At 48.3% G+C, this 24,090-nt stretch overlaps 1 protein-coding gene across 4 annotated transcripts in view; it reads right to left on the reverse strand.

Moving 5' to 3' along the window:
* Positions 1-24,090, reverse strand: part of slain2 (SLAIN motif family, member 2) — a 31,369-nt gene that overhangs the window by 4,596 nt on the left and 2,683 nt on the right. For 2 of the 4 annotated variants that reach the window (XM_079656110.1, XM_079656111.1), the window contains exons 2-7: positions 20,403-20,545; positions 10,702-10,842; positions 9,910-10,113; positions 5,409-5,789; positions 5,132-5,296; positions 2,601-2,684 (exon numbers count right to left, since the gene is read on the reverse strand). In XM_079656110.1, the coding sequence (XP_079512236.1) occupies positions 2,601-2,684; positions 5,132-5,296; positions 5,409-5,789; positions 9,910-10,113; positions 10,702-10,842; positions 20,403-20,545 (1,118 nt within the window). The remainder of the gene's footprint in view (positions 1-2,600; positions 2,685-5,131; positions 5,297-5,408; positions 5,790-9,909; positions 10,114-10,701; positions 10,843-20,402; positions 20,546-24,090) is intronic. The other 2 variants (XM_079656112.1, XM_079656113.1) reach the window with 1 other exon arrangement.

Consider the following 24,090-nt stretch of genomic DNA (forward strand, 5'->3'; position numbering starts at 1 on the left):
TGCTTGTCCTTTACTTCTTAAATATAGATAGATATTAAACAGTAGCATGCATGTGTTAATAAGCCCACTTTCAAATAAAGTCAGTCAATTCAAGTTGAAAACATGTTCTATAAAATCTAAGTTGATAAGAAAAATGCTCAATAACTGATTTCAGTAACAACCTTGAAACATCCCTTCATATTTCCTCTTATTATCAGCAACGTGAGGCTTCTGTGTTTTAAGGGATGAGCGTCTAACTAAGTAAAGTAAACCCTCTGGAGAGCTGAGATGGAGGCTGTTGTTTTTCTTAAAGCATTTTCAAGCATCATTTAACTACATTTGATTAATTTAGCTAACTTATAACTCAACTTATGAGCGTAAACCTCTAGTGAGCGGCCCACACCTTCGTATATCTTTCTGTATGTGGCCCTGGTGAAAGGTCTGGACCCCCCTGCTCTAAACTATATAGATTTACTTAGCTTTAAGGTTATTTGTAGTTACATTTAAATTTGGCGGAAAAACTTGTCGATAGCATCCTTTTTTTAATGTTTCTTAAAAATACTTATTTTTGTATTATCCTTATATACTCATTATTTATTTTTGAATTACCTGCTTTGCAACTCATTTTAAGATTAAGATTAAGATGGACTTTATTAATCCCCGTGGGGAAATTGTTTCTCTGCATTTGACCCATCCTAGTGTTAGGAGCAGTGGGCTGCCATTTTGAACGGCGCCCGGGGAGCAGTGTAGGGAACGGTGCCTTGCTCAGGGACACCTCGGTAGCACCTGGTCTTGCGGGACTTGAACCGGTGACCTTCCAGTTGCCAAGCCAACTCCCTATCCACTTCGCCACCACCGCCCCTCAGATAGTCTCAGATTGTTTATGTTCAGACACCAAAGCAGATTCCTTGTATGTTTAAAGTACCTGGTGATAAACCGGATTCTGATTCTGACAGATATTAGTTCAATGTCTTTCATTTTTAGTAATTGTTGGCAGTGTAGAGATGTGGAGTGACAGGGGGTGTAGGAGCCATGAAACGTGTACAGTAATGTGATTTGTTTTAATATCAGATATTTGTTTGGTCACTGTTGATTGGTTGGCTTGGGTCACATGGATATGGGCGGCACTCATTATAATCCTGTTCACCTGCGTGGTGTGTGTGTGTGTGTGTGTGTGTGTATGTGTGTGTGTGGAAGAGAGGGTGACACAGGGCCGTTGTATTTTTTGTTGACCGCAAGTTTAATGATTGCTTTGATTATTATAACAATGTCTATGTCCAAGGAGAATAAGTTGATCATCCCAGATTTCATTAAACCTCATTATTTTTGATCTCATTAAGTAGTTTTTGTAGCGTGTCACACAAAAACGAACAGGCCCGACCTCAGCCTCTCAGCGACTTGGTTTGTTTCCTGCTGCCGCTATAGGTGACACAGAAACATTAAATAAATAAAAAATATCTTTTAATTATTATTTTAAATAGTTTTAATACTGTTTTTAAAGCTGATTAGAAATGTAGGTATTGTAGGCGGGCGTATCTGTATGTGTGAGTATGTACATAAATATATATATAAATGGACATATTTTGAGGTAAAGTATTTTCAAATAAGTCTATATTTCAGTTTTTTCTGTTATGCCAAAGGGAAATGTGATTGTCGTTTTACTTTCCATCTAAAAGAGAGCTTGAGAGGTTGAGAGGTTGGTTTTGGAGGAGCTGCGTATAAGAACAATAATTCCATACATGTTTTATATTAGTTTCACTTGAAGTAAAAAGTTTGTTTTTTCATTTGCCTTTTGAACATCAATGTAGTTTTTTAATACATATAAAAAGGCTGTTAATGTGTATGTGAGAGAATTAGGGCGACACGTCCATTTCTTTAAAAAATCTGATCAAAAGTGTTTTTTTTCTTTTGTTTTGAGATAAAAATCTAGAATTCTGATTATTTCTGAAAGAAAAACTGATATTTTTTAACTCAAAATGTTAGAAACTAATCATTTTTGGTCAGATCTAAAAAGAAAAGTGGATATGTGACCTTAATACCTTTTCATATTTGAGTCCTTCTACTGCTCTCCGCAGATTGAGTGCTCATTATAATGTTGCAGCATCTTGTGTTTATATCTTAAAATAAATACAAAATAATGTTGGGCTTCATCAGAGCGTGGGTGATGCATTCAGGGAGCGCAGGCCGATTGAAACCTCTGCAACAGAGCCACGTTTCTCCCCTTGGCGCTGAATATCAAACCTTTTCCCTGTTTTGAATCCAGGTTCAAATCCCAGCATGGTGCCAACACTAATGTGACTCTGCTTTCAAACGGGACACGGGCTGCTTCTATATCACGCATTTCTATTCTTTTCTTGTATCCCTGCACAAGCAACCTGTAGACCAAAGGGATCAGACGACCTCCTGAGCTGAAGACGCCTCACGGCAGCACCTGTGATGCATTCAGGAAGGCTCGTCCCTGCCAGCATCCACCCTGCTGCTCTTTTCACAGAGAAAGGAACTCAACAGATTGAAACGACACGCTGCATTAAAGCCCCTTTATATATCTCTCAGCATCATCAGCAGCTTCAGCAGGATATCATCTGCCTCTCTCTCTCTCCCTCTCTCTCGCTCAGGTTTACCTCTCAGGGCCGTCGGGCTCTGGAGGAGCTGCTTGGGCTTCGGGGAGGATCGGGGGGGGTTGGAGAGCCTCTGGAGGGGAGGAGCTGCAGGAGAACAGGGATGTTACAGCATCCTGTCTGAAACTACATGTCACTGCAGGAGCAGAGGGAGGCCAGCAGGGGGCGCTGCAGCCACACAGAGCAGAGAGTCTGCAGAGAAAGTCAGGAGAGGAGAGGGGTTCCCATGCTGCCTCAGAAGAACAGATTCAGCAGAAAGAGCTCAGAGAGGCTCCGGGTCCACGCAGATCTCTGAGGAACGACATGACGTATAATCTACAGGAGCAGCGCAGCTTTAAAGAGGCCATCGTGAGCAGGGAGGTGCACCAGGAGAGCAGAGCTAGCTTATAGTAAGTTACCACATCAGCGGTAGAGCATAATGCTACTTTTTAATGTTGTAAGTTCTACTATTGTTTATTTCTACTTAGTGCAATGCCTCGTTTTGTTTTGTTGTTGATGCTGCTGAAACGCAAACATTCCCCACATGTCTTTACGCAATGTGATGATGATGATGATGTGGTGTTGGGAGGAAGGTGACTTTTCTACAGGAGCCTCAGAGTTAAAGTACACATATCAGTACTAACAGAAATAAAGAAAATAAGCTTCATCAGAAAGTGTGAATTATCCGCTGTAATGTTTCAGGTAGAGCTCACCTTTGACCCTGAGAGGGCTCTGATCACACACACACACACACACACACACACACACACACACACACACACACACACACACACACACACACACACACACACACACACACACACACACACACACACACACACACACACACACACACACACACACACACACACACACACACACACACACACACACACACACACACACACACACACACACACACACACTGAATGAGTGTTATAATAACGTGGTCTGTTTAGTTTGTCTACATTGTGTTGGTGTTTCCTCTTCCTGTGTGCAGTCTCACCTTGTTTGTGTTTTGGTGGAGCAACAACATCTACTTTAGTACAGAGAGCCGCAGTGACTCTTCCGGTTCCTTCGACAAAAACGTAATCTCTCAATAGGGTTTAGGGAAATAGCTGGAAATCAGGTCTGTGGTTGAGACACACTGAAGAGACGGATCACGTTTAGTTCAGCCGGATGATCTCCACATCTCTACTTTCATAATGTTCTAATCGTAAATCTAATGTCCAGAAGCTAAATGCTAACGTGATGCTATAAAGGAGCTACAGCGAGTCCAGCAGCACGACTTCAACGTCACGCCAACTTCAGATCCATATTCAAACACACAGATTCTAGATGGAAGGAGTTGAAGCGTTTGTTTGAACAGTCTGCAGGAGGCAGGGACTTGCTTTCAAGCAGAACAGAAACTAACTTAGAGGAGTGTTTACGTGTTCGGCGTAATGACGTACAACGACCTCCACGACCTCTGTAGTCCTATTCAGCCACTTGGTAACAACCATCGTTTCTCAGACACGTCCACTCTTCAGAGATCACCAGTGGGGTCACTGATGATGATTTAATGTAGAACAAAACGTGATCCGTCTCTTTGTCTCAACCACAGACCTTAGTTCAGATATTTTCCAGAACCCTATGGAGAGATCCTATTGGCTCTGAGACGAGGGAACAGGAAGTGGAGAAATGCTGACTCACTTCCTGGTTTTAGGACTCTATTCATCCTGATAAGAACACAGGTACCGGCGGTTTAAGGCGACGTCATGAATCTGAAGAAGGCTTTTCCTCCTCAGAGACAGATTAGAGAGGACAGACAGACATGCAGGAAGTGTTAGAGTCGCTGAGTCATGCTCTGCAGGGTCAGAGAGAAGTGAAGGGGACGAGAGGAAGGATGAATACAACTGAGGATGATGAGAGATGAAGCAGCTCAGCAGGGGTTAACAACCACAGACTCATACAAACAATAATAATATAAAGCAACAGATAAACAGAGACGACCTGCAGCTCACACACACACACACACACACACACACACACACACACACACACACACACACACACACACACACACACACACACACACACACACACACACACACACACACACACACACACACACACACACACACACACACACACACACACACACACACACACACACACACACACACACACACACACACACACACACACACACACACACACGACGAAGTCATGAGCATAAGATCTGTGGGAACTAAATGACCTGAGGTAATTAGGTCCCCGTCAGTCTGTGTGTGTGTGTGTGTGTGTGTGTGTGTGTGTGTGTGTGTGTGTGTGTGTGTGTGTGTGTGTGTGTGTGTGTGTGTGTGTGTGTGTGTGTGTGTGTGTGTGTGTGTGTGTGTGTTTCAGTGCTTTATAGCAAGTAGGGTCTCCTGTAACTCTTCAGAAAGCTGCATGTTACTCTGCAGGCTCAGATGTTTGCAAACATTAAAGATCCCTAAGACTCGTTCCCTCACTGATTTTACGTTGTGGTTTTGGGTGTGTGTTGGAGTGTGATGCTGGTTCCGCTCAGGACTCACTGGCGGACTGGTTCTGGTGCCGGGGGGACCCTCCGTTGGACCCTCCGTTGGACCCCCCGTTGGGCAGGTTGGCCTCACAGCTGCGGCTGCTCTTCACGGGCTCTGAGGAGACGGCTGCAGCCACCGAGGGCCGGGTCAGGTTAGGGAGGCTGCGCCGCAACTTCTCTGAAGAGAGAGAGAGAAGAGAGAGAGATAAGAGAGAGAGAGATAAGAGAGAGAGAGGGATAAGACTTTATCCCAAAGGACATTTTCCTAACAGAAGACCCCCCCCCCTCACCCTCGTTCTTGACGGCGTTGGCCTGCGTCTCGTGTCCGTGTCCCTGCAGCGAGTGGCGGGGCTGCTGCAGGCGGCTGATGATTGGCTGAGGGGATCCCCGGCTGCTGGTTGGCTGAGGGGACGCTCGGCTGTAGTCGATGGATCTGGCGGGGGAGCGTGAGCGTGGGGAGTTCCTGGGGGAGGAGTGGGGGGAGTGTCGGGTGGGGGAGGGGCTGAAGCGGCTGCTGTTGGGCAAGTGGAAGGCCGGGTGCACCGCCTCCTCCTCGTCCTCCAGGCTCACCGCGTCCAGCTCCTGGTCGCTGAAGGTGCTGCGGCGCAGAGAGTGAGACGAGGAGCCGGAAGAGCGGCGGGAAGCTGAGGCAGCGTAGTCCTGACGGAGGCCTGGGAGGGGGGAGAGAGAGAGAGTGAGACACACACAGAGAGTGAGACACACACAGAGAGTGAGACACAGAGAGAGAGTGAGACACACAGAGAGAGTGAGACACAAAGAGAGAGTGAGACACACACAGAGAGTGAGACACACAGAGAGAGTGAGACAGACACACAGAGAGAGTGAGACACACAGAGAGAGTGAGACACACAGAGAGAGTGAGGCACACACAGAGAGTGAGACATAGAGAGAGAGAGAGAGAGTGAGACACACAGAGAGAGTGAGACACAGAGAGTGTCAGGCACACAGAGAGAGTGAGACACACACAGAGAGAGTGAGACACACAGAGAGAGAGAGAGTGAGACACAGAGAGAGAGTGAGACACACAGAGAGAGTGAGACACACAGCGAGAGTGAAACACACAGAAATAGTGAGACAAACACAGAGAGTGAGACATAGAGAGAGAGAGAGTGAGACACACAGAGAGAGTGAGACACAGAGAGAGTCAGGCACACAGAGAGAGTGAGACACATACAGAGAGAGTGAGACACACAGAGAGAGAGTGAGACTTACAGAGAGAGTGAGACACAGAGAGAGAGTGAGACACACACAGAGAGTGAGACACACACAGAGAGTGAGACACACACAGATAGTGAGACACACACAGAGAGAGTAAGACACACACAGAGAGAGTGAGGCACACAGAGAGAGAGTGAGACATACAGAGAGAGTGAGACACAGAGAGAGAGTGAGGCACACAGAGAGAGAGTGAGACATACAGAGAGAGTGAGACACAGAGAGAGAGTGAGACACACAGCGAGAGTGAAACACACAGAAATAGTGAGACAAACACAGAGAGTGAGACATAGAGAGAGAGAGAGTGAGACACACAGAGAGAGTTAGACACAGAGAGAGTCAGGCACACAGAGAGAGTGAGACACATACAGAGAGAGTGAGACACACAGAGAGAGAGTGAGACTTACAGAGAGAGTGAGACACAGAGAGAGAGTGAGACACACACAGAGAGTGAGACACACACAGAGAGTGAGACACACACAGATAGTGAGACACACACAGAGAGAGTAAGACACACACAGAGAGTGAGGCACACAGAGAGAGAGTGAGACATACAGAGAGAGTGAGACACAGAGAGAGAGTGAGGCACACAGAGAGAGAGTGAGACATACAGAGAGAGTGAGACACAGAGAGAGAGTGAGGCACAAAGAGAGAGAGTGAGACATACAGAGAGAGTGAGACACAGAGAGAGAGTGAGACACCCAGAGAGAGTGAGACACACAGAGAGAGTGAGACACACAGAGAGAGTGAAACACACAGAGAGAGTGAGACACACACAGAGAGAGTGAGGCACACACAGAGAGATTGAGACACACAGAGATTGAGACACACACAGAGTGAGGCACCCACAGAGTGAGACACACATATAGTGAGACACACACATACAGTTTAGACCCTCCAGAAAAACGCGATCCTGCGATCGCAGAATTTACCGCATAATCAGCAAAATGGCGCAGATTTTTAAAAGGCCGCGTATTTATCAAAAGGCCGCATAATCCCCGCATTTTTCCACACAAAGTTGAGAAAAAAAAAAGTTAACTCGTCTTGACGTGAAGTAGTGATGATGATGACGTGACGTCATCAGCTCGCGCATCACAGAAGGTAAACAACACCGTAGAGAGAACGTGTGGAACTCACACGACGAACATTTCTGCTAAAGACCGGGCAAAGCAGTACCTCGATGTCTTTCCCGAAAGTGGGGGGAAACTATTCTGCACCCCGTGCAACTGTGTGTTGGAGCATACGTCTTAGAGAAAGTCGACGGTGACGACCCACTTTGATTCATTCAAACATTCGAAAATGCTTTCTGCTGCTGCGGACAAGAAAGCCAAACAACTCACGTTCACCGAGGCATCAACCTCCAAAACCCTTTAGAGGGCTACAAGAAACGAAGTGAGTAGCCTACAAGATTGAAGCTGGTCAGATAACGAACGAGTAAATGAAAACAGAATGAGGCGGAGAAGTGTGTGTGTGTGTGTGTGTGTGTGTGTGTGTGTGAGAGAGAGAGAGAGAGTGTGATTAAAATAGCCCCATTGCTTTTACAATAAATAAACATTGAATGTGTTTATTGAATAGGAAAGGGGTTTAACGTTAGTGGCAGGTTGTGTGTGAGAGAGAATAAATAAGACAGCCCAATATTTAAAAAAAAAAATTCTTCCCGCAATTTCACCGCATAAAATCACATTAAAACCCTGCATGTTTAATCGCATAATCAAGGATTTTAGCCCGCCTTTTTCTGGAGGGTCTATAAATAGTGAGACACACAAAGACTGAGACACACAAATAGAGTGAGACACACAGAGAGAGTGCGACACACAGAGAGAGAGTGAGACACACACAGGGAGTGAGATACACACAGAGAGAGAGTGAGACACACAGAGAATGAGACACACACCGAGAGTGAGACACATACAGAGTGTGAGACGCATACAGAGAATGAGACACACACAGAGAGTGAGACACATACAGAGTGTGAGACGCATACAGAGAGTGAGACACACACAGAGAGTGAGACACATACAGAGTGTGAGACGCATACAGAGAATGAGACACACACAGAGAGTGAGACACATACAGAGTGTGAGACGCATACAGAGAGTGAGACACACACAGAGAGTGAGACTCAGAGAGAGTGAAACACACACAGAGAGAGTGAAACACATACAGAGTGTGAGACGCATACAGAGAGTGAGACACACACAGAGAGGGTGAGGCACACACAGAGAGAGTGAGGCACAGACAGAGAGAGTGAGACACACAGAGAGAGTGAGACACACATATACTGAGACACACATATAGAGTGAGACACACAGAGAGTGTGACATACACAGAGAGAGTGCGACACACAGAGAGAGAGTGAGACACACACAGAGAGTGAGACACACACAGAGAGTGAGACACACACAGAGAGTGAGACACACACAGAGAGAGTGAGAGACACAGAGAGTGAGACACACACAGAGAGTGAGACACACACAGAGAGAGTGAGACACACAGAGAATGAGACACACACAGAGAGAGTGAGACACACACAGAGAGTGAGACACACACAGAGAGAGTGAGACACACAGAGAATGAGACACACAGAGAATGAGACACACAGAGAGTGAGACACACACCGAGAGTCAGACGCATACAGAGAATGAGACACACAGAGAGTGAGACACACACATAGAGTGAGACACACACCGAGAGTGAGACACACACAGAGAGTGAGACGCATACAGAGAGTGAGACAAACACAGAGAGTGAGACACACAGAGAGAGTGAGACACAGAGAGAGAGAGAGAGTGAGACACACACAAAGAGTGAGACAAGGAGCTGAGGCAGCGTATTCCTGACGGAGGCCTGAGGACACACACACATACTCACAGAGAGAGAGCGAGACACACACACACAGTCTGCGTAGACCAGGGGTTCCCAACCTTTCACAGATTTTGCCGATGTGTTTATATGGATTCAAAAATGGTAAATAATCTACAAAATGGAGGAGACCGATCTGATCGGAGCAACTTTGACAAATAATCTGAAACCGGCATGGACAATAACTATAGGTTTTAAAAATGCGCTTATCCAGAAAAGCCTGGTTTGGACACTTTACAGGCAGAAGAAACATTTCTATTAAAGAAAGAATTATACATTTCTGTCTTTTTATGCCTTTATTAGCTACTAACTTGAATTTGTATTAAAATTAATTAATCAATTATTTGTTATACTTTATTGTAATGTATACAATCATGTATTGTGTAACAATTATATGTAAAAAAAAAAAAAGTCTAAATATGATATTGGGTCTCAAATAATCTGAGGCCTGGCGCACCCCCTGCAATGTTTGCCAGGTTGGGAACCACTGGCGTAGACTCTCTGCTGTCCTGATATTAAAAGGTGGACACAGTTTTATAAAGTAGTAGAAAAGCAGTAAAAGTAGAAATAATCGTCCATCATTTTTTTGTTCTAGCTTTTTCAAACACCATCTGCTGGTCAGCACGTCAGGTTTAGCCCGCTGTCACCGACTGGCTGTCTTTGAACACATGACCCCCAGCGCCCTGTACTCACTCTCCTCCTGCATGCGGGCCAGGATCTGCACGTCCGTCACGTCGTTCAGCTTGTACGTGTTGGACGAGCCCACCGAGTCCTCGTCCATCTCCGAGGTGCTCAGCTCGCTGTCCACGGAGGACTGGGGGCTGAGGGGGGGGGGGTTCCTCTCCACCACTGCTGCTGCTGCTGCTTCTGCTGCTGCTGCCGTGTTCCTCTGGTGGGCTGCAGGACGCAGGATGGTTACAGACATTAAAAAACAATAACAATAACAACAACAGCAACAACAACAACAGCAACAACCTCCTACAGCCGGCCCTGTTTTAAATGGGCAGATGTTAAGAACTTCATGGTTACCTCGTATTGTTTTGAACTCAGGATCACATTATATTACATCAAATGTCACTTGTTAGACGCTTTTATCCAAAGCGACCTACATACTCAATACTGTGGACATGCTGACTACAGTGGGGTTTGAACCTGATCCCAACACCAACGCTCAACCCACTGCGCCACACGCCTCCCATTTACTCATGTTTGGTCTAGAAAACGGTAAGAGTTGTGTATATTTACAGACTGTTGCAAAAACTAAGCAGATTTTAAAACGAAAATTATTTTACAAAAAATAAATGCCATAAAGTATTTGTGTTATTTGAGTTATTTTGAATCCAAGAGATGCTGATTTGAAACCGTTACGACATTTCGTGTTTCAGCTGGAGAGAGGGGAGTTTGTCCCAAAGCTGCTGCTGTCTTTACAGAGAGTGGGTATGTGTGTGGTTTGGAATTGGGCCTCAGTGATCTGCAGACAGGTACCTGCGTTGCCGGGCAGGAGCTGCTGCCGGCTGAGATGCCCCCTGCTGGGCGTGGAGGAGGGGGAGCTGAAGCCACTGCTGTAGGGGCTGCTGTAGCTCTGCTGGTGCACCGGGCTGCTGTACAGGGAGCGCTGCCTGTTAGCTGCAGAGACACAGGACAACAGGAGAGAGTCAGAGAGAGACACCATCAGGAGAGAGACATCAGGACATCAGAGAGATAACAGGACATCAGGAGAGAGAGACAACATCAGGACAGAGAGACAACAGGACATCAGAGAGATAACAGGACAACATCAGAGAGACATCAGGAGAGACATCAGGACATCAGGAGAGAGAGACAACAGGACATCAGAGCGATAACAGGACATCAGGAGAGAGAGACAACAGGACATCAGAGAGATAACAGGACATCAGGAGAGAGAGACAACATCAGGAGAGAGAGACAACATCAGGAGAGAGAGACATTAGGACATCAGTTATCAGCAGACTTATCGGTGTGTGCTCAGTGTGTGTTCAGTGTGTGCTCAGTGTGTGTTCGGTGTGTGTTCGGTGTGTGTTCGGTGTGTGTTCGGTGTGTGTTCGGTGTGTGTTCGGTGTGTGCTCGGTGTGTGTTCGGTGTGTGTTCGGTGTGTGTTCGGTGTGTGTTCGGTGTGTGCTCGGTGTGTGCTCGGTGTGTGTTCGGTGTGTGTTCGGTGTGTGTTCGGTGTGTGTTCGGTGTGTGCTCGGTGTGTGTTCGGTGTGTGCTCGGTGTGTGTTCGGTGTGTGTTCGGTGTGTGTTCGGTGTGTGCTCGGTGTGTGTTCGGTGTGTGTTCGGTGTGTGTTCGGTGTGTGTTCGGTGTGTGTTCGGTGTGTGTTCGGTGTGTGCTCGGTGTGTGCTCGGTGTGTGTTCGGTGTGTGTTCGGTGTGTGTTCGGTGTGTGTTCAGTGTGTGTTCAGTGTGTGTTCGGTGTGTGTTCGGTGTGTGTTCGGTGTGTGTTCGGTGTGTGTTCGGTGTGTGCTCGGTGTGTGTTCGGTGTGTGTTCGGTGTGTGCTCGGTGTGTGTTCGGTGTGTGTTCGGTGTGTGTTCGGTGTGTGTTCGGTGTGTGTTCAGTGTGTGTTCGGTGTGTGTTCGGTGTGTGTTCGGTGTGTGTTCGGTGTGTGTTCGGTGTGTGCTCGGTGTGTGTTCAGTGTGTGTTCAGTGTGTGTTCGGTGTGTGTTCAGTGTGTGTTCGGTGTGTGTTCAGTGTGTGCTCGGTGTGTGTTCGGTGTGTGTTCGGTGTGTGTTCGGTGTGTGTTCAGTGTGTGTTCGGTGTGTGTTCGGTGTGTGTTCGGTGTGTGTTCGGTGTGTGTTCAGTGTGTGTTCAGTGTGTGTTCGGTGTGTGTTCAGTGTGTGTTCGGTGTGTGTTCAGTGTGTGTTCGGTGTGTGTTCGGTGTGTGTTCGGTGTGTGTTCGGTGTGTGTTCGGTGTGTGTTCGGTGTGTGTGTTCGGTGTGTGTTCGGTGTGTGTTCAGTGTGTGTTCGGTGTGTGTTCAGTGTGGGTTCGGTGTGTGCTCGGTGTGTGTTCGGTGTGTGTTCGGTGTGTGTTCAGTGTGTGTTCAGTGTGTGTTCGGTGTGTGTTCAGTGTGTGCTCGGTGTGTGTTCAGTGTGTGTTCAGTGTGTGCTCAGTGTGTTAAAGCAGCAGAGCGTGGGTCTGATTCAGAGTCAAACAGCATCACTAAGAACCGTCAGCATTGAGAACAATAACACAGTGTGTGTTCAGTGTGTGTTCGGTGTGTGTTCGGTGTGTGAGACTCTCTCTGTCATGAGATCAGACCCTCACACACTGAACAATGAACCAGCAGCTCTTTATGAAGCGGGAACAGACACACTGATCGTCCCCTCTTTTATCTTCACTCCACTGGCTGCCCGTTCATTCGAGGATTTAAAACTATTTTCTTTACTTTTAAAGCCCTCAATGGCCCCGCTCTACCTCTCTGAGCTGTTACACAGCTACACGCCCACGCCCACTCTCAGGTCAGCTGATCAGCTGCTCCTGAGGGTGCCAAAAACTAAGTCTAAGCGCAGAGGGGACGGTGCTTTCTCTGCTGTCGCCCCTAACCTGTGGAACGACCTGCCCTCGCTCATCAGGCTCCCACACTGTCTGTTTCTAGATCCCGTCTTAAACCCACCTCTTCTCCTTAGCATTCGGAACCAAGTAGATAGTTGCTTTTATTTGCTTTCAGTGGTCTGTTGTTTTTACTGTATGGTTGTTTTTATTTTTATTTTGTAATTGTTACGTTTATTCTGGTTTGTTTTGTTTTTGTACCTTTTATGTGATTTTATACTTATTTGTATGTTTTGTGAGCTGAGCTGTGTGATTTTATATTTGATGTATCTCAAGCACTTTGGTCTGGAGGTTTTAAAGTGCCTTAGAAATAAAGCTGGATTTGGATTATTTATCAATTGATTTATCTTCTGTCTTTATAATCTGAAGAGCTCAGATGCACGCAGGACAGAAACATGTCTGACAATTTAAAAACAGAAGTAAAGTACGACAACATGATACTTCAGGACAGCAGAGTACTATGTGTCTTCAGACTGTGTCCTCTGTCTCCTCTGCAGATCACGGTCTCAGAGGTGTAATGGTTGATGTTTACTCAGCTGTCTGGAAGCAGCTTTCTAGGATCTGCTGCTCCTGCTGCCATCTGTAAAAACATCTAGCTGCTTTGTGTGTTGGTGCATATACACTCTGCACGTGCTTCTGCGTTTCAGAGGACATAGCTGCAGCAGCTCAAAGTCACCGGAGAGACACAGGTCCAAAGGGAGGGACAGGAATAAACTGTCCTCGAACCAGAAGAGAGAAGGGATGCGTGTGGCACTAAAGGATATCAGAGCACGTTGTGTGGAGAGTCAGGGTGGCTCCTGAGGAACGAACTGGGCTCTGAAACACATCGAGCTTTGCTTCATATTCAACTATCAAGGAAAAGATTGTGTTCAAAGAGAGCGTCACGAGAGGAGAGACAACAGAGAGGCTTCTGTGGACAAGAAGCACAACGAGAGGAGGGTTACACATGGAGAGAGGAGGAGAGAGAGGAGGAGGAGGAGGGAGAGAGAGAGAGAGAGAGAGAGAGAGAGGAGGAGGAGAGAGAGGAGGAAGAACGTGAGGTTAAAGAGGAGGTCATCTGTCGAAGCAGCAGCATGGAAACCACCAGAGAGCCACACACACACACACACACACACACACACACACACACACACACACACACACACACACACACACACACACACACACACACACACACACACACACACACACACACACACACACACACACACACACACACACACACACACACACACACACACACACACACACACACACACACACACACACACACACACACACACACACACACACACACACACCAGATTGAGTCAAACTTCATACAGAAACATGTGTACTATGTTTAAATCACAGTGTCCACTCTGACAGTACACACACACACACTCCTGTCATGGTGTGTCAGAGGGGCCCTGCCTTTGTGTGGGCACTCCCTGTTTGACTCTGATCACTTATATAACCTCAGGGCGGAGCTGTGAGTCACACGCTGAACTGCATCCATCCCATAATCCTCAGGGGGAGCCTCGACCCGTTCTCTGGGACATCACATTTCAGAGCAACTCAAAGAAATGGTTCTGCAGACGAATGAACATCACGCAGTTATGGAGAGCTGCAGCTCCTCTCAATGTGCTCCATGCTGTGTCTCTGACTCACCCTCCTCTGGTCAGAAGCTCATTGGTTCACCACACAGAGAAGACTAGGTGCTGTGGAAGTGTTCTACCATGAGGGTGTTCGGTATCAGGGTGTGTGTGTGTGTGTGTGTGTGTGTGTGTGTGTGTGTGTGTGTGTGTGTGTGTGTGAGAGAGAGGATGACGTGATCTTGCAGCACCTGATGAGATCACAGAGAACAAACGGGAGTCATCAGCTGCTGCAGGCAGATTGTAATATGAGAAATCAGAAATGAGACTTAGCTAAAGGAGGACTGATGATGCCATTACGATGAATCAATGCTCGCCCAAACATTATTTAAAGAAAGTTAAGGAAAGAAATGCAGTAAAAAATACCCAATTGCCAAATAAATGTGTTTTTTTAATAAATAACATTTACATTTTTGATACAAAACAGAAATAATGAATTTGTCGAATAAATAACCTTTTGTATTAATTTATGGTTTTATTTTCTTCCCAAATATTCTAAGACATATTATTTTAATTATTATTATTTCAGTCATTTTGCTTTGACACAAGAGCAGCTTCAGCCCTCCATAACAAAAGGACAAGAGAGAGAGAGACCCAGTGCTGTGTGAGTTTTGATCAAAGTCGCAATCCGGATTTAAATACAGGTGTGTGTGTGTGTGTGTGTGTGTGTGTGTGTGTGTGTGTGTGTGTGTGTGTGTGTGTGTGTGTGTGTGTGTGTGTGTGTGTGTGTGTGTGTGTGTGTGTGTGTGTGTGTGTGTGTGTGTGTGTGTGTGTGTGTGTGTGTGTGTGTGTGTGTGTGTGTGTGTGTGTGTGTGTGTGTGTGTGTGTGTGTGTGGCTCAACATGTCACATGGACATGCCGGGGTGAAACTGGTTGCTCAGTTTAGCCGAGGGTCGTTTATAATTAGAGACGGAGACAGAGAGGAGGGAGAGGGTCACATGTGCATTTATTTTAGATTCGACCGAAAGAGAGTTTCTCTTTTAGATCTGACCAAAATAATAAAACATTCTGGCGTTACTTTTCTCACAGAGTTCCTGACGAGAGCACCCTGCAGGAGCTGAGTGTTTAGCTATACTTCACATGAGGACGCACTTCAGCACTACAGAGGGCAAGTGTAGGAACAAAAGACACAGCATCACACTTCCTGTTTGTAAGATAAGACTTTTCAGAATTCTGTATTTTTTATGAGAACTAAATCACAATGTGTGTGTGTGCCTCTTCCTGTGTGCAGTAGGCACATCGCACAATGTCATCAACATTGACTCAAAACCGCCAAGAAACGACTTTATTTTGATGCTTTTCTGTTTTCATATTTAACCTGTAGGCAAATCAATTCAATGCAAAATGCGTGCGTCGTAGTTTCGATGTTGTTAAATGTGGAACTCCGTTTACTTTTATTCTACAAAACCTTTCTATGTTTCCTGTCTCTCTGTTTCGTCATGTTGAAGCTTTCCAGAAGAACGGAGATGAACACACGGGAGCAAGAGGGTCTCAGTGTGCAGCCTGACACACTGTCCTCAGAGGGTCTCAGTGTGCAGCCTGACACACTGTCCTCAGAGGGTCTCAGTGTGCAGCCTGACACACTGTCCTCAGAGGGTCTCAGGGTGCAGCCTCACACACTGTCCTCAGAGGGTCTCAGGGTGCAGCCTCACACACTGTCCTCAGAGGGTCTCAGTGTGCAGCCTGACACACTGTCCTCAGAGGGTCTCAGTGTGCAGCCTGACACACTGTCCTCAGAGGGTCTCAGGGTGCAGCCTCACACACTGTCCTCAGAGGGTCTCAGTGTGCAGCCTGACACACTGTCCTCAGAGGGTCTCAGTGTGCAGCCTCACACACTGTCCTCAGAGGGTCTCAGTGTGCAGCCTCACACACTGTCCTCAGAGGGTCTCAGTGTGCAGCCTGACACACTGTCCTCAGAGGGTCTCAGTGTGCAGCCTGACACACTGTCCTCAGAGGGTCTCAGGGTGCAGCCTCACACACTGTCCTCAGAGGGTCTCAGTGTGCAGCCTCACACACTGTCCTCAGAGGGTCTCAGTGTGCAGCCTGACACACTGTCCTCAGAGGGTCTCAGTGTGCAGCCTCACACACTGTCCTCAGAGGGTCTCAGTGTGCAGCCTGTCCTCAGAGGGTCTCAGTGTGCAGCCTCACACACTGTCCTCAGAGGGTCTCAGTGTGCAGCCTGACACACTGTCCTCAGAGGGTCTCAGTGTGCAGCCTCACACACTGTCCTCAGAGGGTCTCAGTGTGCAGCCTGACACACTGTCCTCAGAGGGTCTCAGTGTGCAGCCTCACACACTGTCCTCAGAGGGTCTCAGTGTGCAGCCTCACACACTGTCCTCAGAGGGTCTCAGTGTGCAGCCTGACACACTGTCCTCAGAGGGTCTCAGTGTGCAGCCTCACACACTGTCCTCAGAGGGTCTCAGTGTGCAGCCTCACACACTGTCCTCAGAGGGTCTCAGTGTGCAGCCTGACACACTGTCCTCAGAGGGTCTCAGTGTGCAGCCTGACACACTGTCCTCAGAGGGTCTCAGTGTGCAGCCTCAGCACCTGTTGCTCTGAGCCTCAGGTGATGGCTCCTGTCACACACTCCTGTGATCCTGCTGGGTCTAAAGAAGAGCTGCTGCAGTACAGTGATGTAGCTAATGTGTTAAAGACAATGAAAGCCTTGAATCTTGAATCTAGTGAACGTGTAGTGAACTGGGAGCACTCAGTGGTCTCTTGTTGTTGGACGGGGGCTTCTTTTGACACTAGTAATGCAACACGTGGAATAAAACACATCCATGCCGTCCTACTCCGTTTCATTTTGCACTATTTTCTGTTGTATTTTGTCTTATGTCGTTTATATAATGTGTTGTTCTGTTGGAGGAGCTTGTGACCCCAGACTGTCATTGATATATCTACACTGCAGCTACGAACACATGATGATGAAAGCCTTGAACCCTGAGAACACACTGCGGCTATAAGAGGTCCAGTGACTGTGTGTATCGGAGCAGCGTACCTGACATGGTGAGGCCCAGTGACTGTGTGTATCGGAGCAGTGTACCTGACATGGTGAGGCCCAGTGACTGTGTGTATCGGAGCAGTGTACCTGACATGGTGAGGCCCAGTGACTGTGTGTATCGGAGCAGTGTACCTGGTGAGGTCCAGTGACTGTGTGTATCGGAGCAGCGTACCTGGTGAGGCCCAGTGACTGTGTGTATCGGAGCAGTGTACCTGGTGAGGCCCAGTGACTGTGTGTATCGGAGCAGTGTACCTGGTGAGGCCCAGTGACTGTGTGTATCGGAGCAGTGTACCTGATGAGGTCCAGTGACTGTGTGTATCGGAGCAGCGTACCTGGTGAGGCCCAGTGACTGTGTGTATCGGAGCAGTGTACCTGGTGAGGCCCAGTGACTGTGTGTATCGGAGCAGTGTACCTGATGAGGTCCAGTGACTGTGTGTATCGGAGCAGTGTACCTGGTGAGGTCCAGTGACTGTGTGTATCGGAGCAGCGTACCTGGTGAGGCCCAGTGACTGTGTGTATCGGAGCAGTGTACCTGGTGAGGTCCAGTGACTGTGTGTATGGGAGCAGCGTACATGGTGAGGCCCAGTGACTGTGTGTATCGGAGCAGCGTACCTGACATGGTGAGGTCCAGTGACTGTGTGTATCGGAGCAGTGTACCTGGTGAGGCCCAGTGACTGTGTGTATCGGAGCAGCGTACCTGGTGAGGCCCAGTGACTGTGTGTATGGGATCAGCGTACATGGTGAGGCCCAGTGACTGTGTGTATCGGAGCAGCGTACATGATGAGGCCCAGTGACTGTGTGTATTGGAGCAGCGTATCTGACATGGTGAGGCCCAGTGACTGTGTGTATTGGAGCAGCGTATCTGACATGGTGAGGTCCAGTGACTGTGTGTATCGGAGCAGCGTACCTGGTGAGGCCCAGTGACTGTGTGTATGGGATCAGCGTACATGGTGAGGCCCAGTGACTGTGTGTATCGGAGCAGCGTACATGGTGAGGCCCAGTGACTGTGTGTATCGGAGCAGCGTACATGATGAGGCCCAGTGACTGTGTGTATTGGAGCAGCGTACCTGACATGGTGAGGCCCAGTGACTGTGTGTATTGGAGCAGCGTATCTGACATGGTGAGGCCCAGTGACTGTGTGTATCAGAGCTGCGTACCTGACATGGTGAGGCCCAGTGACTGTGTGTATCGGATCAGCGTACCTGACATGGTGAGGCCCAGTGACTGTGTGTATCGGATCAGCGTACCTGACATGGTGAGGCCCAGTGACTGTGTGTATCGGATCAGCGTACCTGACATGGTGAGGCCCAGTGAATGTGTGTATCGGATCAGCGTACCTGACATGATGAGGCCCAGTGACTGTGTGTATCGGAGCTGCGTACCTGACATGGTGAGGCCCAGTGACTGTGTGTATCGGATCAGCGTACCTGACATGGTGAGGTCCAGTGACTGTGTGTATCGGAGCAGCGTACCTGGTGAGGCCCAGTGACTGTGTGTATCGGAGCTGCGTACCTGACATGGTGAGGCCCAGTGACTGTGTGTATGGGATCAGCGTACCTGACATGGTGAGGTCCAGTGACTGTGTGTATCGGAGCAGCGTACCTGGTGAGGCCCAGTGACTGTGTGTATCGGAGCAGCGTACATGGTGAGGCCCAGTGACTGTGTGTATGGGATCAGCGTACCTGACATGGTGAGGCCCAGTGACTGTGTGTATCGGAGCAGCGTACATGGTGAGGCCCAGTGACTGTGTGTATCGGAGCAGTGTACCTGGTGAGGTCCAGTGACTGTGTGTATCGGAGCAGCGTACCTGGTGAGGCCCAGTGACTGTGTGTATCGGAGCAGCGTACATGATGAGGCCCAGTGACTGTGTGTATTGGAGCAGCGTATCTGACATGATGAGGCCCAGTGACTGTGTGTATGGGAGCAGTGTACCTGGTGAGGCCCAGTGACTGTGTGTATCGGAGCAGCGTACATGGTGAGGCCCAGTGACTGTGTGTATCGGAGCAGTGTACATGGTGAGGCCCAGTGACTGTGTGTATCGGAGCAGCGTACATGGTGAGGCCCAGTGACTGTGTGTATCGGAGCAGTGTACCTGGTGAGGTCCAGTGACTGTGTGTATCGGAGCAGCGTACCTGGTGAGGCCCAGTGACTGTGTGTATCGGAGCAGCGTACATGATGAGGCCCAGTGACTGTGTGTATCGGAGCAGCGTACATGATGAGGCCCAGTGACTGTGTGTATTGGAGCAGCGTATCTGACATGATGAGGCCCAGTGACTGTGTGTATGGGATCAGCGTACCTGACATGGTGAGGCCCAGTGACTGTGTGTATCGGAGCAGCGTACATGGTGAGGCCCAGTGACTGTGTGTATCGGAGCAGTGTACATGGTGAGGCCCAGTGACTGTGTGTATCGGAGCAGCGTACCTGGTGAGGCCCAGTGACTGTGTGTATCGGAGCAGTGTACATGGTGAGGCCCAGTGACTGTGTGTATCGGAGCAGCGTACATGGTGAGGCCCAGTGACTGTGTGTATTGGAGCAGCGTACCTGATGAGGCCCAGTGACTGTGTGTATTGGAGCAGCGTATCTGACATGGTGAGGCCCAGTGACTGTGTGTATCGGATCAGCGTACCTGACATGGTGAGGCCCAGTGACTGTGTGTATCGGAGCTGCGTACCTGACATGGTGAGGCCCAGTGACTGTGTGTATCGGATCAGCGTACCTGACATGGTGAGGTCCAGTGACTGTGTGTATGGGAGCAGTGTACCTGACATGGTGAGGTCCAGTGACTGTGTGTATGGGAGCAGTGTACCTGACATGGTGAGGTCCAGTGACTGTGTGTATGGGAGCAGTGTACCTGACATGGTGAGGCCCAGTGACTGTGTGTATCGGAGCAGCGTACCTGACATGGTGAGGCCCAGTGACTGTGTGTATCGGAGCAGTGTACCTGACCTGGTGAGGTCCAGTGACTGTGTGTATCGGAGCAGCGTACCTGACATGGTGAGGTCCAGGCGGTGCAGCAGAGAGCGTTTGGCCGACTCCATCTCCGGGCTGGGGTTGTCCAGAGTCTGCCGGCACCACACCATGGGGCTCAGAGCCTTCTGCAGGGGGCTGTCCAGCTTCGCCTCGTACAGCCTGAAACACAGGGGTACACACATCCTTTACTCAAGGAGAAGTACAGATACTCATGTTTAAAAATACTCTGGTAAAAGTAGTAGTACCGAATAAACTTCTTTACTCAAGTAGAAGTAAAGAAGTATGGGCTTTGAAATGTGCTTCAGTAAAAAGTACCCATAACTAGCAGCGGTTTAAAGAGTACCTGTGTCTGTGACGTTTCTTAACTCATATTCAAGTAGAAAGCGTCATTGCATGTACCTCTGTGTGGACGCCCTGCTCTAGTGGGCACCATGTGGACTCTCTCTCTCTCTCTGTGTTCACAGAGAGACAGTGCACAGTCAGCTGCACAAAGCGTTCAGATGAAACCTCTTTAGAGCCAACAACAGCCACTGGGTTCACTGCAGTTCGCTGTGGAGATTCAGGAACACACACATTTTAGGAACTAAGGGAATACACTACTAGAGCGGGGCACTACTTCCTGTTCCTCTGTGGATGTGTGTGTCTATCCTCGTCCATTGAGCAGAGACATGCTGTGCAGCGGCTGAGAGGCGTCTGTTCATGATGAGAGGAGAGTCTCTCTGTTCACAACACAATGAGCATCATTCAGAGAGGAGTCCCCCAGCCGCAGTGTGTGTGTGTGTGTGTGTGTGTGTGTGTGTGTGTGTGTGTGTGTGTGTGTGTGTGTGTGTGTGTGTGTGTGTGTGTGTGTGTGTGTGTGTGTGTGTGTGTGTGTGTGTGTGTGTGTGTGTGTGTGTGTGTGTGTGTGTGTGTGTGTGTGTGTGTGTGTGTGTGTGTCATCCACTGTACTGCTGCAGCACTTCTTTAATGCCAGCAGGATCACAGGAGTGTGTGACAGGAGCCATCATCTGATGCTCAGAACAGAGCAACAGGTGCTGAGTCTGCACACTGAGACCCTCTGAGGACAGGCTGCACACTGAGACCCTCTGAGGACAGTGTGTGAGGCTGCACACTGAGACCCTCTGAGGACAGTGTGTCAGGCTGCACACTGAGACCCTCTGAGGACAGTGTGTGAGGCTGCACACTGAGACCCTCTGAGGACAGTGTGTCAGGCTGCACACTGAGACCCTCTGAGGACAGGCTGCACACTGAGACCCTCTGAGGACAGTGTGTGAGGCTGCACACTGAGACCCTCTGAGGACAGTGTGTGAGGCTGCACACTGAGACCCTCTGAGGACAGTGTGTGAGGCTGCACACTGAGACCCTCTGAGGACAGTGTGTCAGGCTGCACACTGAGACCCTCTGAGGACAGTGTGTGAGGCTGCACACTGAGACACTCTGAGGACAGTGTGTGAGGCTGCACACTGAGACCCTCTGAGGACAGGGTGTCAGGCTGCACACTGAGACCCTCTGAGGACAGTGTGTGAGGCTGCACACTGAGACACTCTGAGGACAGTGTGTGAGGCTGCACACTGAGACCCTCTGAGGACAGGGTGTCAGGCTGCACACTGAGACCCTCTGAGGACAGTGTGTCAGGCTGCACACTGAGACCCTCTGAGGACAGTGTGTGAGGCTGCACACTGAGACCCTCTGAGGACAGGGTGTCAGGCTGCACACTGAGACCCTCTGAGGACAGTGTGTCAGGCTGCACACTGAGACCCTCTGAGGACAGTGTGTGAGGCTGCACACTGAGACCCTCTGAGGACAGGCTGCACACTGAGACCCTCTGAGGACAGTGTGTGAGGCTGCACACTGAGACCCTCTGAGGACAGGCTGCACACTGAGACCCTCTGAGGACAGTGTGTGAGGCTGCACACTGAGACCCTCTGAGGACAGTGTGTCAGGCTGCACACTGAGACCCTCTGAGGACAGTGTGTCAGGCTGCACACTGAGACCCTCCACAACATGCTCCTCTTGAATCCAGCACACAGAGGATGTCTCTAAGTGCTGACAGATAGATGCACCTCTGGAAGAAGCTTTAGCATCCGGAGCTGCGCCCTAATGAGGCTCATTAGAAACAAAGCCTTCCTGAGATAACAGGCAGCTTCAGCATCCAGAGAGGACTCTTTAAAGTAGAGACACTACATACTGATATACACCTGAACATCAGCAGGAGAGAACTCTTTAAAGTAGAGACACTACATACTGATATACACCTGAACATCAGCAGGAGAGAACTCTTTAAAGTAGAGACACTACATACTGATATACACCTGAACATCAGCATGAGAGGACTCTTTAAAGTAGAGACACTACATACTGATATACACCTGAACATCAGCAGGAGAGGACTCTTTAAAGTAGAGACACTACATACTGATATACACCTGAACATCAGCATGAGAGGACTCTTTAAAGTAGAGACACTACATACTGATATACACCTGAACATCAGCAGGAGAGGACTCTTTAAAGTAGAGACACTACATACTGATATATATACCTGAACATCAGCAGGAGAGGACTCTTTAAAGTAGAGACACTACATACTGATATACACCTGAACATCAGCAGGAGAGGACTCTTTAAAGTAGAGACACTACATACTGATATACACCTGAACATCAGCAGGAGAGGACTCTTTAAAGTAGAGACAATACATACTGATATACACCTGAACATCAGCAGGAGAGGACTCTTTAAAGTAGAGACACTACATACTGATATACACCTGAACATCAGCAGGAGAGGACTCTTTAAAGTAGAGACACTACATACTGATATACACCTGAACATCAGCAGGAGAGGACTCTTTAAAGAAGAGACACTACATACTGATATACACCTGAACATCAGCAGGAGAGGACTCTTTAAAGAAGAGACACTACATACTGATAAACACCTGAACATCAGCAGGAGAGGACTCTTTAAAGTAGAGACACTACATACTGATATACACCTGAACATCAGCAGGAGAGGACTCTTTAAAGTAGAGACACTACATACTGATATACACCTGAACATCAGCAGGAGAGGACTCTTTAAAGTAGAGACACTACATACTGATATACACCTGAACATCAGCAGGAGAGGACTCTTTAAAGTAGAGACACTACATACTGATAAACACCTGAACATCAGCAGGAGAGGACTCTTTAAAGTAGAGACACTACATACTGATATACACCTGAACATCAGCAGGAGAGGACTCTTTAAAGTAGAGACACTACATACTGATATACACCTGAACATAAGCAGGAGAGGACTCTTTAAAGTAGAGACACTACATACTGATATACACCTGAACATCAGCAGGAGAGGACTCTTTAAAGTAGAGACACTACATACTGATATACAGACTATATAGACTTGTACGTTTTGAGGATTACAATCTAACATGATCAAGAGGACGCTCACTGATGGGGAAGTTACTTATGTGAGAGGATTACAAAGTAAGGGCTGATAACACACACTTCATCTCCAGCCTTTGTTTCCATGATGTAAACACAGAGATGATGATCAGCTGTTTGAGGCGGACAGCATTCCTTCCTACGTCACCACAATATTTCATCCTCAGAGCTGCAGAGCTGCTGGCTGAGAGCCAGGAGAGGAGAAGAAGAACAACATGGCTGCCTCTCCTCAGGCAAGAGAACAGCCTCCAGAGA

Source organism: Notothenia rossii, assembly GCF_949606895.1.
Source record: "Notothenia rossii genome assembly, chromosome: 1".
Taxonomy (NCBI): Eukaryota; Metazoa; Chordata; class Actinopteri; order Perciformes; family Nototheniidae; genus Notothenia; species Notothenia rossii.